Source organism: Podarcis melisellensis (assembly GCF_964234715.1).
Source record: "Podarcis melisellensis genome assembly, chromosome: 9".
NCBI classification, from domain to species: Eukaryota; Metazoa; Chordata; class Lepidosauria; order Squamata; family Lacertidae; genus Podarcis; species Podarcis melisellensis.
The window spans coordinates 10,439,166-10,453,611 of record NC_138541.1 but is presented as its reverse complement, the minus strand read 5'-3'; the positions used below and the strand labels follow the sequence as shown (position 1 = coordinate 10,453,611).

Genomic DNA, 14,446 nt, shown 5'->3' with positions numbered 1-14,446 from the left:
TGGAAACCGTAAAAGTAATCTGGACAGGAGAGGCTTGTCTTCCCTCACAGTTCGACATTGACACTGAGAGTTCAAGCAAGTTTAGAAATTAGTTTGGCTGCCACACGGCTTCACATTCTGCTCAAGAAACCTGGCAAATGCTGGTTTTAAACAAGGGTGCCGAGAACCAAAAGCTACGTCTTCCACAGTTCCCTGGGGAGTTGTGGTGGTTAGACCAGCTTCATAAAGATAATGAGATAGAAATTGATCTAAAAGTCAGTGGAATTCAAAGGCTTTCCTTCTATCCCTGCTTGGCTCAACTTCGGATGGACAAGTACATTGGTTGCAGGCAAGGTGTTACTGAAACCTATTTTAAAAATACATGCGGAATATTCGCTCTGCAGAAAGTCAGGGTGCTGTAGCTGTTTCTGTCTCCTGTGGGCCTTTGACAAACATGTCTCCTGCCTCCTCCAAAATGTCTGGCTACAACTCCCATCAGCCCCCATCATGTTCTGGCTGGGCTCTTATGGGAGAAGTAGTCAAAAACATCTGAAGGTTGCTCTACGCTCTGTACATTCCAAAACTCTCACATTCCCACAATACTCTTACTCTCTACTTACTTGCCAGTTTTTGTTGAGTAAATCCTGCTAACCATTAACAAACACAGTCACGCACACAATCAACACCCATTTCTGGAACTCTGATGAGCATGCCTGTGCTCCCAAGCACCTATTTTTCAACACCACAACTTAAAACTTTGGGTGCACGCTCAGAAATGAAGCAAATGGGATTTGGGTGCACATCTAAACTTGTGCGAATAAGCTCTTGAGCAGGTGCCTATGACTGTACTCTGGCTCAGCCTATCTTATCCTTGCAGGGCCAATTCTGAAGTCCTGGCCCAAGCAGAGCTTTGACAACAACCAGCAGCTAACCATGGTTTAACAAATGGCGTGAAGCCTGAGGGATGGTTCTTACGTTGCAGGAAAAACATGGTTGTCTCTCTCCAGCGCTTTTTTTCCTGGGGGTACTCATAGCCCTAAACATTTTGTGAATCTTTGTACTTTTTGTCCATTTACTGTATTTATTTCCCCCGATTTGAACCATAAAATGGTGATTTTCTTGGGTCAAAATGAAAGTATCCCTAAACATTTTTTTAAAAGAAAAAAAGCACCGGCTGCATCCATACCACACTTCAACAATGTTAAAAACAGGAGAGATCACATGGGAGCACTGTGATGGGTAAGACCCGCAGGCTATTTGGAACTGCTATTCACTTCTAAGAACTGAGAAATGAAAGATGAATCTTTTACATTGAGCTCATATACTTACACAAATTCATTTAAAATCAGATGACAAGAACAACACCCATCACCCATAAGATTGAGCCCTAAGGGGGTAGGTTTAATTTCTTCATTTCAGGATAAAACAGACCACTAATTCTTTCAGCAAATCCTTGATGCTGTAAAGATTATTAACATTCCAGGGATGTTTCTCCTGTGCTATCTGATGCCCTTGTGGCTCCTCTGTGTCCAGGCATTTGTAGTAGGTTATCCTCCATCAATTAAAAATGATAATGTGCAGCTCTGGTTCGCACACGTGCTGCATTTGTTAGTTACCGTATTTTTTGCTCTATAAGACTCACTTTTTCCCTCCTAAAAAGTAAGGGGAAATGTGTGTGCGTCTTATGGAGCGAATGCAGGCTGCGCAGCTATCACAGAAGCCAGAACAGCAAGAGGGATTGCTGCTTTCACTGTGCAGCGATCTCTCCTGCTGTTCTGGCTTCTGGGATTCAGAATATTTTTTTCTTGTTTTCCTCCTCCAAAAACTAGGCACGTCTTGTGGTCTGGTGCGTCTTATAGAGCGAAAAATACGGTATATCATGTCTGCAGCAAGGTTTGGTTAAAAGCAAGATCAAAACTTACCGGGGGAGCCTGTTAAAACGGACACGCCAAAAGTGGAAAGCATCTAAGACGTTAGTTACAAAAGGCAGCATGCATGTGCGAAGTCATGCAATGTCAGTAAGAGACATGTCACAAATCCTGAGCCTGGGGCTTCGTCTGCAAACTTACAAGCTATTTCCAAAGGAAGTCTTAGACGGAGTGGGACCGGTGGGTTTAGAACGCTTTTGTGTCAGGATGAAAGAGCCTTAGGACCCATCTGCACTCAACATTTAAAGCAGTATCATACCACTTTAAACAGCCATGCCCCCCCCAAAAAAAATTCTGGGAATGGTAGTTTAAAACTGCTCAGAGTTGTTAGGAGGTCGCGATTCCCTTTGCAGACCTACAATTCCTAGTGTGATTTAATAATCAATTGTTCTTCCCAGGGAACTCTGGGAATTGTAGTTCTGTGAAGGGAACAGGGGCCTTTCCTAACAGCCTTGCCACCTTTAACAAACTCCACTTCCCAGGATTCGTTGGGAGGAAGCCATGACTGTTCAAAGTGGAAGGTTTTAAATGCATAGGGCAAGCGGGGCCTTACTCTATATCAGCAGTTTGCTTCAGATGTAGCCCCACATGACTCCTCAGGCTACTGCTCTAAGACAGTGTTTCAGCTGTTTTTGGACTCCCATCATCTTGTTCCGTCCTGGACTGGCTTTGCTAGTTGTAGAAATGGGTTGTATCTGGGGGGTTGGGGAGGGTTTGTGTGAAAAGCTAACCACAGTGAGCCAGTTCAGTATAAATGGAATGTGCTATACAAAGCCAGAATTCCTGAGCATGGCTATAATCCTTCTTCACTCCGACAAGTGATGAAGTTTTTCAAAATATCATGGCCCTGGTGCAGACGACCACACAGCAATTTGCATGTGTAGTGGGACTTTAATTCTTTCTTCTTTTCAAACCCTAAATAGTATCCCCTTTGTACTAAATCTTCTTCTGAAGGAAAATCAAGGCACGGCCCTGAGACCCACAAAAGCCCCATTGATTTCAATGTGAGGAAAATGTAAACATGTACTTAAACCTTCCATAAAAGAAACCCATGGACTTTAAAGGGTTTTATGGTGGCTGGATGGTGTTCTTGCTAAGAGGTGCATTGGTGTAGGAGGTTGGAGGGTAGGAGTTTGCCATTCAAAATGGGAAAAAAAGAAGAATAAGCCCGTTGTACAAAAGCAACCCAAGTTTCAGACACCTCAAGAGGATCTCAAGAGGACCATGGCCAAAAGGTGGACCCAAGTGCAATGAACAAGACCCAAGTTTAAAATTGTTACAATCTAGTTCCAGCTCCCATTCCAATCAATTTTACAGTTTCTGTTCTTCAGAGGAAGAAGGAATATCCCCAATAAAGCCCAAGGCCAGGTAGCCTTTGCTCCAACACCCACCCAACACAGTATTATTAATATAGTAAGGATTTGTGTTTAAAAGGGAAGAGAGAAAAAAAACAAAAACAAAGATGGCTGAAACTCATTACTGCAAAAGCAGGTGAATGCAGGAACATCCTTTGACTTGGCAGGCTTTATGTGAAGCTTGAACTGCAAATCAAAAAACAAACACGAGAACAGAAATGTTAGAAATAATAGCAACTCAAAAAAGGGGAAAAAAATAAATTGGGGAAAAAAATCAGTGGGAAATGACAAGGAAGCTGGCGACAGCTTCTTGCTTCATGGCGGAGGGTTTTGCAAAAGGGATTATTATGGAATGGGAAGGAATGAAAACCAACCAACCCTTAACCTTTTAAATCCATGCTAAGTTCTTATTGTGTGGAAGCCTAGTAGCAAAACACAGACCAAAAGCCACACAGCATTTTTAAATTTATGGCCATGTGTGACAAAAACAGGACGGTCTGGTCGGTTAATTTATCCATTTCCCCAGTTAATGCTCCGGTTCCAGCGACAGACACAAGCAGCTGCCTCTCATAAAGTTATAGTGTTGGAAGGGACTCTGAGAGACATCTATTCCAACCCCCGGCAATGCAGGATTCTCAACACCTGGTCTCCCATCCAACTTGGAACCATACCGGACCCTGCTTATCTTTGCAAGTGTGCCGGCAGTTTTAATGCTGCACCACTAGGCGGCTTCACTGGTCCAGCTACCTGTCTGTTCCAGCCTTCCCAAAGCTGGTACTCTCCACATGTTTTGGATGTCCGTTCCTGAGCACTGGCCATGCCAGCTGTGACTGATGGGAGCTTGGAGCCCAACAACACATGTGCAGTTCCAGCTTGGATAAGGTTAGTATCCTTTGAGTAGTTTGGGAAAGGGGCATAGCTCAGCCACAGGATGTGTGCAAGAGGTTCCCAGGCTCAAAACTCTGTGTCTCCAGATTGGGTGGGGAAAGACTCTTGCCTGAAACCCTGGAGAGCTACTGTCAATCGATGTAGACAGGACTGAGCTAAATGGACCTATAATCCGTACAAGGCAGCTTTCTGTGTACCTCCAAGTGCTCACGCAAAGGCCTTTCCCCAGCTTTGCTACTGGAGAGCCTTTCAACTGGGCATGCCAGGACTTGAACCTGGGGCCCTTCTTCATGCAAGCACACACATTCCCCCCAATGCCCTCCTTAGATGTGCATGGGATGCGCCATTGATTCAGTGCCTCGTGTGCAAAGAAAGGCATGTGCAGGTGGGCTCCCTCCACTGGAATGCATGCAAAAGATTCTGCAAGCAGCGGGAGCCTGTGCATGCCTTGGGACAGATTGGAACACAGCAATTTAATTGCAGATTTAGAAAGCGTATACCAGTTAATTGGCAAATCACTATCCTTGAGTAGCATACTGTACTTTGCACTAAAAAACCCCCACAATCCTTAATTGAGCAAAGGAACAGACACCCACCGCAAAACACCGGGCAAACTAAGTGACTTGGGAAAGTTCTTTAGTAATCTTGATGAAGCAAACAAAGCTGTACATCTCCCAGAATTGACAAGCTAGCATCTTCGAAAATTGTAGCTAAAGGAATGCATGCTGCAAAAGTGCATGTTATATGCAGGAGTCAGGGGGTACAGAATTTCCTGGACTGCACCATTCTTGTTTGAATGCTGGGGGAATGGAGGGACTCCCACTAGCAAATTCTCTCCACATCAAAAAAGCAATGCAAGACAAGAGCCTAAGTCAGCACACAATGGCGCTGAGAGGAGTTATGGCATCAGGCCGAGGAAGGCTGGCAATGGCTGTCTTAGGACAAGGGGTTTTTACCATTACTGCTTCCTGAAATCATTTAACTGGAGAAGTTGATCTGGAAGTTCTGCTCCAGATCAGCACATTGTCTCCCGGTAGTGTTATAAAAATGCTAGATAGTATATATATTTTGCCTTGCCACAAACATACAGTGTAAAACCTCAGCTGCCCAGTTCTTATTCTGAATTAAAAAGGAGCATTCCAATTTGCTGGGTTTCAGAGGGAAGTCATGCCGGCAACAGTGAGCAGGTTGATCTGCCACGAGTCAATGGACTTCAACATCACGGCAGTCATTCCACTGTGGGTTCTGTTACCAAGAAAAGTCCAAACCCTTTCATAGGCAAAGTGGAGCACTGCATTCAAGGCCAAGAGAAAACTTAAAAACCTTTTAAAAGCAGAAATCCAGGCTAGGTTGCAACATCTGTGGGTGTGCATGATAAATATATGTGCATATATATTGCAATATTGATGACATACTCTCGCTTTTCCATTTAAAGCATTCAACAGCAAGTGAAAGCACTAAACTGCACATCTGAGCACACAACAGTTTCTAAAAGTGGAAAGAGCTACCTGCACAGAAAGTGATTCTCTGCAGGAGAGAATCCTAGAACTGCAGAGCTGGAAGGGACATCTAGGGGGTCATCTAGAGTAGACCAACTCTCTGCAACGCATGCAGTCCATTGTGAATTGTTAAATGTGGCCATCAGACACAGGCAGCATTTGCATGCAGTGCCAAGTCACGAAGTATTGTTTATTAAAGCATAGAGTGCATGCAGTTCAAGCCCTTCGGCAACATGCCTCCCTTCTGCATGCAGGTACACAAACTGTGAAAGTTTTATGACTAATTGATTGCGTTTACTTATATGCTGCTTTCCCACAATAAGCTGTGCCCAGTGTGCCTTACAGTAAACACTCAAGAAGACATCAGAATACAAATATACCCTATACAGAGCAGGTTAGTAAAGCTATGTGATGCTGGAGATCATGGTTTGTTCCACCCAGGCAAATCGCAATAGCTTAGGTAAAAAACAGGTAACTGTGGTTTGGGCAAAATAAAGGTTTGGATGCAAAGCTAACCAGCTCATCGTTTGTTTACCTGCTTGCAGAAGGAAGGAGAAAAGTAGGAGCAATTGGGCTGCATTAATAAACCACCCTCTGTAGCTTAGCACATATGCTTGCATCTTGACAAACCAGTTTGCCAGAGGGCCCCACCTTGAAAGAAGCTACAGTTAGCCTTCTCTCGCCAGATGCAGCCACCAAGAATATGACCCCATCGGCTTTGAGGGGGGAAAGTAGAAACCTCTCCCTCCCCAAGTCCAACTGCTGGCGGCTGCATGGAGTTAATGTGCATGTCCACATCTGGTTGCGGCGCATGAGTGTGTGTGTGCCTTCCAAGTATGCATTGTGCTCACACGGTGTGGCCCCTGGCTTAGCATTCTGTGTCAATGTGGCTGCACTCTGTCAGGGGTTTATATCTGTGCTGAAACCTTGCCAGGTGTAACTGGGAGGCCTCTCAAACCACCAAGGACACCCAACCCTATAACGGCAGACAGCATGCAGCATCTGGGTTGACCAGGTGTGGCCTAACTATCAGGAGGCTGGATCGTGTCCTGCCCACTGCATTTCAGGCTCCAGCACCCCAACTCCACTTCTGGCAAATGACAGAGAGAACCGGGGTTGGGAAATACCTATCACAGGGCATGATTTAGATATGCAGCCCTGTGCGTGTCCTGCATGCGTGTGTTGTTGCATGTATGAATAGCGCACATGCGCAGGAAAGCTGAGCCAAACCACAGCTTCCTAGCACATGTATACATGCAGTGGAACACACATTACAACCGTGACCAGCCAGTCTAAGCCAGCCAGAATCTGGCCCCATGTTTTAAGCAGCAGCAGCAGCCCTTAACAGTATTATCTGAAAACCCAGCGACTGCTCCTCTGGCTTGACAACTGCAGTGACAGTCTGACGCCACGTGGGGGAACTCCAGACACGTAAAAAGAAATAACAACCAAATGGATCCTCTACAAAAATAACCTTGAGAATTCCATCTTTCCTCCCCTCTTCTCTCTCTCTCTCTCTCTCTCTCTCTCTCTCTCTCTCTCTCTCTCTCTCTCTCTCTCCAAAAGTTAATACTTTAGGCCCTTATCGTTGCAGCAAAAAAAGGCGAAACGAAACAAAACCTGGAATGTGTCCACAGAGCCTGATAAAAAAATATTAAGTTCCTGTAACCCCCATTCAGCAGGCTCAGCCTTATCTCCTAGAAAGCTTTTTGGGATGCTTCTCAAAAAAGGGTTGGTTTCTGCAGGGATGCCAGAGTTGCCATTTTCAGGCTTCACCCTTCCGTTAGCTCTAAACATTACACCACTGAGAAAATGGCACATCCAGGCCTTGCCCCCCCTCCCCCTCCCTCCTAAATTTTCCTTAATGTAACATCTGCACTTCCCCTAACTGATCCCTCTTTATAGTGAGTGAGGGGCAAGGGGTCTGTTTGGGATTGCAAGTTTGAAACCCAGGTCAGATGTTACAGTTTATTTCATTCTCTCTTCTTTTTTTTTACAAAATTCACTGTCGCATCTCAGACGCACGCTAAAACAAGGAAGTAAAAATGTCAACCTAATTTATAGTCGAAGGTGGATGGCTTTAGTTTGGGGAAACAGAAAGTTGCTGCCTCCTAAAATATTATTATAGAAGGGATTGTGCTTATATAGACAGCAAAGGTCTATGCAGAATCTACAGCTTTCTCTGAGCTAGGGATCAGTACCAGAAACTTCCTATCACCAGGCTCAGCCCTGGAAGATGTGATATTATAGTTACATTAGGGAAATCCCTCTCGCACAGAGTGCTTTTCCTTCACCACTGAAGAACTGCAGCCAGCCCCACCTATCTGGTGTTGGAGAAGGGTGGAGAAAAAATATCTCAAAATGAAGCTCATTTCCACCTCCTCCTGTTTTAGAAACTGAGGTTGGGACACTGAACGTGGGACTAAATGAACCAGGCATGGATGGGGAACCTAAGGCCCTGACCCGCATTGGCAGAGCTCAGGACAATGGGAGCTGTGAGCCAGCCATATCTAGAGGTCTACAAGCTTCCCAGTCCTGGTCTGAACCCGTCCTGAAGTTTGTCTGCAATCAGTGGGAGAATACTCCTTCACAGCTCCCCAGTGTGGGTTCTGCACAGCAGAATGTCTGACTCAATTGCGCCCAAGCTCCTTAACTGCTCTACAATAAAGGTGCATTGTGAACAAGGCCAAAGGGGCACAAGGTGAGGTGAGATAGCCAGCCCATGCTGAAAATGTACAATTTTCCAAAGATGGAACGCCCTCCTGTAATTTGCAAATTCGACTGAGTCCAGAGACAGACCTCCTTGACTAGGTCAAGCAATCACCATTACAGATGCTTATAAGATATACAAAAAATAGAGTTTCTTCCATGTAAAGACAGCTTCAAAAATAATTACTCTTTCAAAGAATCCTTCATTTAAAAAAATATAACCTACATATTGATTCCCCACCCCCCACAAGGGAAGCACAGTCAGAAGCTAGAACAGTCAAAACGGACCTCGCTCTGCTCATTTTTTACAAATTGCAGAATAGGACTTCGGTTATAGCAGAGAGGTAGCCATGTTAGTCTGCCGTAGCAAAAGCAACTAAGAGTCTTGAAGCACCTTAAAGACCAGCACTCAATTTGTGGCGTGAGCTGTCATGAACATGAGCCCAATTCATCAGATGCAGGAAGTGGCAGGGATATATACCGCACAAAATTTTAACGGACCTACCGAACTCCTTTGCAACCCATGTCATTTGGCAACACCGTGTATAGAAATTCTTTTGGCCCCTGCGTTACATGATACTTATGTCATGTGGCTGTTGTTGATTGTCTAGCCAAAATTGCATCTAGCCACGCACAAAAGAAGCGGGAGGAGATCATCAGCAAGATTGAGGGACAGACCCCAATTTTTGCACAAGTTAAAAATAAATCTTCCCTAAGGATCCTAAGGGAGGGAAATTTAAAAGCAGTTCAGTGAGGACAGAGTGTGGTCAATGGCCACAAAATGTTGGGTGGAAGGAAGGAAGGAGTAACTAGAAGTTTTGAAGAGGTGCAAAGAGCAACGGTGTGTTGCGGATCTTGCTGGTAATGAGTGATCATGTCTTTAAGGTGTCTGTTGTTTTAGCTACTGCAGAAACTAAGCTTAGCCAGTATTCAGGACTAGAGAGAAAGACGGAATGGATACGAAGCTCTTTGGTGGGTGAACTTCTGCTGGCAGAAGTGCAACCAAAAGGAATTTCCACACCAAAGTTTTTGTGGGTGACCGGCACTCTGAAGCAGAGCGCCGGTCACTCCCAAACAGACGTGTGCAGGGAAGGGATCAGGTCCCTGTGCTGACTGCCCTGCGCCCAGATGGGACTTGCAGCATCAGCCTGGAAGACAGAACTGGCCATGGTGGCTCTAAACTTGCAAAGAAGGTCAGGAAAGACCTTTGGGATTGCACATCCCTGGCTACATTCTTGTGGTGCGAGATTGCTCCTGTAACTCTCTCCAGTGGTCGCAACGCCTTTAAAAAAAGGTCAACACGAAAAAGGCAAATCTGTATACCTACATTGCAAGTACATAATTCTGAAGCCTGTAGATGGCTCCATCTTTTGCACTTTGCCCTTTTCAGTACCTTGAGACCTTGTAAGTGACCTGCGGGAGCACTCCAGTGTTACAAAAATGCAACCAGGGAAGTTACGTAAGTGGCAAATGTCACTCAAATCTCCTATGGGTGCCATGCGTGCAGAGCCATATGCACAGGTGCAGAATCAAAAGGAAACCTGCTGTAGCCCTGGCACCCACCAGGATTAGCAGAGAAAGGTCTGGAGAACAACGACAGGGGAAGAGAAAGCTTAATGGCCCTGCTGTAGACCAGACACCTGTTAAGGTTCATGCCTAGTATGCTTCTCTCTTTCTCAAGAGACACTGCAACAATGCTTCGAAATTCCCCCTGAAAGGTATTTATTAAGAGGAAACATACTGCCTTTGCATGTGCTACTGCTCCTTCAAGAAGCACCTGGGAGATCCATGAGCATAGCTCCAGAGACCCATCCATGCATGGCATTCCCATTGCTGGTGCAGTTAAGTACCCTTACACGCCTGCAAAACCTTTCTTCACTTCCGCAGCCAAGCAGCGGCTAAAGGTCTGACTGCAAATATGCGGGTCTGGCTTGCTCCAACGATGCCAGACTGCTGGTTTTATTTTATTTTTTTACTTTTACAATAAGAAGCATTGTACTGCAATCATAGCATACCCAGCACTGTTAATTTGTTTGGCTAGCACAGGGGCAGAACTGGCACCAGATATAGAAGTTTATACTGTAACTAAAGTTACTTGCACGCTCTAACAGCCGCTTTTGCAAACAGTCGCTTTTGGCACTAAGAAGACTCCGAGCTGAATATACCTCTGGCTGATTAGGAATGCAATATGAGCCAAGTCGTTGCGTACAGTTAAGGGGGTTGGGGCCACAGGATCACATCCTCCCTGCTGCCCGCAAAACCTGGAGGCGAGGCGAGGGAATCCGGTGGCATGATCCTGCAGCCCAACACAATCACTTAACCACGTGGCTACCACTCAGGAAAACTGTCAGCTCTGCACTGGTCCATTGTGGCAAGGCTTTTACACAGTGAATTAAGCACAGACCTTTTGAAGCATCACTGGGAAAGACAGTGAAAGACGGAGCGCTTATGTGTTTTGCTTCGACAACAGAAAATCCAAGACTTATTGCAAAGTCGGTTCAGCCGATCGCTGGGTGGGCTGGCTTTCGGTCTCTGCTCTCCAACTGCTCTCTTGCTTCTTTGAACCAGCTAGTCAAGCTTTTACAAAATATTATTTAGGTACCCTCTGTATAAAAAAATAAAGCCGGTCATACTCCCTCCCCGCTGCTCTTTTAAGGAAAAAGCAAACAAACCTGTATTTTCTTTTATATAAAAAATAATTCAGTCTGGGTGGTGTTTTTTTTGTTTGTTTTAAAGTGGGGGCGGGGGGAGAGGGAGGGAAGCCCAGTTTCCAGTCTGATAATGGGAAGAAGCGAATACAGACATGCAACGGAAGACAGCACACTGGAACAGAAGCCCACAGAGCTCGACCTGAGACAATGGCTTACTTTTTCTTGTCCTTGTCTTTCTTGGTTTGCTGAGAGCCAGCCTGCTGCCCTTGTGACTGGAGCAGCTGGGCTGCCGCTTTCTTCTTCTGGAAGTTGCCCAGCTCCTCCTCGAGCTCCTTCTTCTTGTCGTCCACTTTCTTCTTCTCTTCCTGGTGAGTCCGCTTTAGGTGGTCAAACTTCTCATGAAGCTGCCCAACCGGAAAGAAAGAGGGAGGTCATGGAGACAGAGAGAGGCAGAGAGAGAGAGAGAGAGAGAGAGAGAAGAAACGTTAAGTGCAGGAAAAAATTGTAATAGTCCAAACCTGCTGCACAGGCTCAAAGGATGGAAGGGGCTTGAACAAGCAGACTCATGGCCTATGGCCAGAGATCACAGCATCATAGAATTGTACACTTGTAAGGGACCACCAGGGCCATCTAGTCCAGCCCTGCAGGAATCTTTCACCCAATGTGGGTCCCTAAGATTAAGAGTCTCCTGCTCTACCGACTGAGCGAGGTCTTAGCACCCTCTTCAAGCAGAGAAGGGAACAGGGTGTGTGAAACATCAGCCCCCTTGATTGGGAATTAGTTTGAAGACTGTGAATTGATCCGCTCTGACATAAACACCAGGTGTTGGGCTGCGGCTGAGTGGTAGTTGTTAAGTTGTGGGTGAACATATCAGACGACACAGCGATTCTTCAAACAGCTCTTGTTTATTCACAGGCCAGAACAGAACTGAACTGAAGGGTTCAGCCAGCCTGCTTATATAGAGCTCCACTACAACGCAACTGGAACCATTTTCTGTAACTATCCAATCACTGAACGTCACTTTCAATCCCCTATTTGCATATGTGGACCTGAGTGAAAACTATCTACAGTATCCCCCTGCTGGCCCAGGGTGAGAACTTCGGTACATAACAGTAGTGGTGCCTTCTACCTGATGAACATTAAACTCCAGACTGGGAACAGCCCTTTTCTATCTCCCTCTCTAGCCCCACAAGTGACCTAGGTGACTCTGGTCAGGATTGACTATAGGCCCCTCCAGAAATCTTTTTTTTAAATTGTGCATTCACAAAAACACTGGAGGGGGTTCTTTGTGATCCCACTTTCAATAAAGTTCATGCCTGCAACACTTTCAGGATCGACATACTGCTTTGCTTCCTTCAGAAGCTATGGGGCATGGAGAACAGATGTCCTGTAATTTTTTAATACCACAAATGTCCTGCTTTTTCTTTTTATGTTCTGTGTTTTATTTGGGGCTTTATTTGTCCTGTTTTTGCTGCACTACGCAGCACGAGAATCCAGTAATGCTGTAACTCTTGAGAAGTGTTGTGGTACAACTAATATGGGCTAAGTTTCAATTTATATATTTTTTAACTGTTGCCATATCTGTATTGTCCGTGTTATACCTAATTGCAAATTCAAATGTATCCCCATTGTGTTCTATGACTTCCTTGATACTGTATGTGGACTGGAACTGGTCTGTGACCGAAATAATAAAATTCATTCATTCAACTAATATAATGGAAGGATGTCCAGCATAAACCCACCACAAATGCACTATTACTGCAACAATGACTTGTTGCTGAATGCACCCATACACAAAAAACACCAGTCTGGAGGGACCCTATACATGATCAAGGCCAAAATAACTCTGGTTTGTGTTTTCTGCTTCGCACAAGTGCTCCTATATGGACCCCCTGACGATTCCAAGATGAATCATTCAGAGATTCAGGGGTGGGATCCTGTATTAAGAGTGAGGGTAGGAGTCCACTTACATCCTTTTCTGCTTCCTTCAACTCCGCTTCTTTTTCCTTTACCCGCATGACGAACATTTGCCTCATTTCCTCCTCCTTTTTCTGGAGCTCACCCAGGAACTCATTCCTCTTGGCTTCATAGGTCTCTTGCAGACTTGTTATGGAAGCACCCCGTTAAAAAAGAGAGAGGACGTGGTGGTTGTGGGCAGATAGAAAGAAAGCCAAACCTCATTAGTATCACGGATGAGTAACATCGAAGGAAGAACAAAATCAATCAATCAGTCAATCAGCAGCTCCTGGTAAATCAGGTAAGGTTGCACATGAGCCTGTAACATACCTTGCTGGGTTATTGAGAGGATTAAAGGTGTATGAGCAAGGGAGGTTGCTTTTACACGCAACCCTCCCATGAGTCCATCTAATGCGTTATTGGAAGAAGCAACTCCCCAGGGGTGTGTGAATGAGTGTGTGTTTATGTCTTCCCAGGTCCATTAGCAGAGATCTGGGAGATGCAATTGGTGACCGAACTTGGAACACACACAGAACCAGGCAGAGGGCCTTCTTGGCAGCGCGCACTCCCATCAGATGTCCAATATAACCAAAACAAAATAAAAAAATTCCTTCCAGTAGCACCTTAAAGACCAACTAAGTTAGTTCTTGGTATGAGCTTTCGTGTGCATGCACACTTCTTCAGAGGTATCTTCTTCAGAGGCATGCACACGAAAGCTCATACCAAGAACTAACTTAGTTGGTCTTTAAGGTGCTACTGGAAGGAATTTTTTTATTTTGTTTTGACTATGGCAGACCAACACGGCTACCTATCTGTCAATATAACCAACTATATGGTTTTTAGAAGACATCTGAAGGCAGCAATGTACAGTGGTTCCTCTAGTTACGGATTTAATTTGTTTTGGGGTGCCATGCACACCCCCAAAAATCCGTAACTAGAGGCACCGCTTCTGCACACACGCATGGCATGATAAAGTGCTTCTGTGCACACATGAGCGGTGAAACCTGCAAGTATACACTTCCAGGTTTGCCGCGGCCATAACTTGAAGATTCCGTAACCTGGAGGTTACGCAGCACGAGGTATCACTGTATAGGGAAGTTTTCAATGCTTAATGTTTTATTGGTTTTTTTTAAATTTTGCCAGAAGCTGCCCAGAGGAGAAGGGGCAACCCAGTCAGATGGGTGGCATATAAATAATAAGATTATAATGTACCAAAAAAAAAAAAAACCCCAACCCCGCAAAAAAACAAGCCTTGCCATCTTATACACAGTTCAGAGCTATTTGAAGGAAGGACACGACAAAAATGGGATAAACTGAATAAATAACTGTTCATCCCAACAATATTTACTTTCAGGCAGGATTTTTCTGGCGTGGAAACATCAAGTCCTCTTCAGCTGAAAAGCGTTTTTAAAAAGAAGCACAAAACTGGATGAAAAGCAAAGGAGGCCTGAGTAACTTCTATATTACTACTACTACTACTA

At 45.0% G+C, this 14,446-nt stretch overlaps 1 protein-coding gene across 5 annotated transcripts in view; it reads right to left on the bottom strand.

The window, feature by feature from the left end:
- SEPTIN11 (septin 11) overlaps positions 1 to 14,446 on the bottom strand; it is a 117,210-nt gene that overhangs the window by 14,046 nt on the left and 88,718 nt on the right. For 4 of the 5 annotated variants that reach the window (XM_081925138.1, XM_081925139.1, XM_081925140.1 and 1 more), the window contains 2 exons: positions 12,980 to 13,112; positions 11,226 to 11,413 (listed from right to left, as the gene is read on the bottom strand). In XM_081925138.1, the coding sequence (XP_081781264.1) occupies positions 11,226 to 11,413; positions 12,980 to 13,112 (321 nt within the window). Of the gene's footprint in view, positions 1 to 1,858; positions 3,449 to 11,225; positions 11,414 to 12,979; positions 13,113 to 14,446 lie in introns of those variants that run through there. The other variant, XM_081925141.1, reaches the window with a different exon arrangement.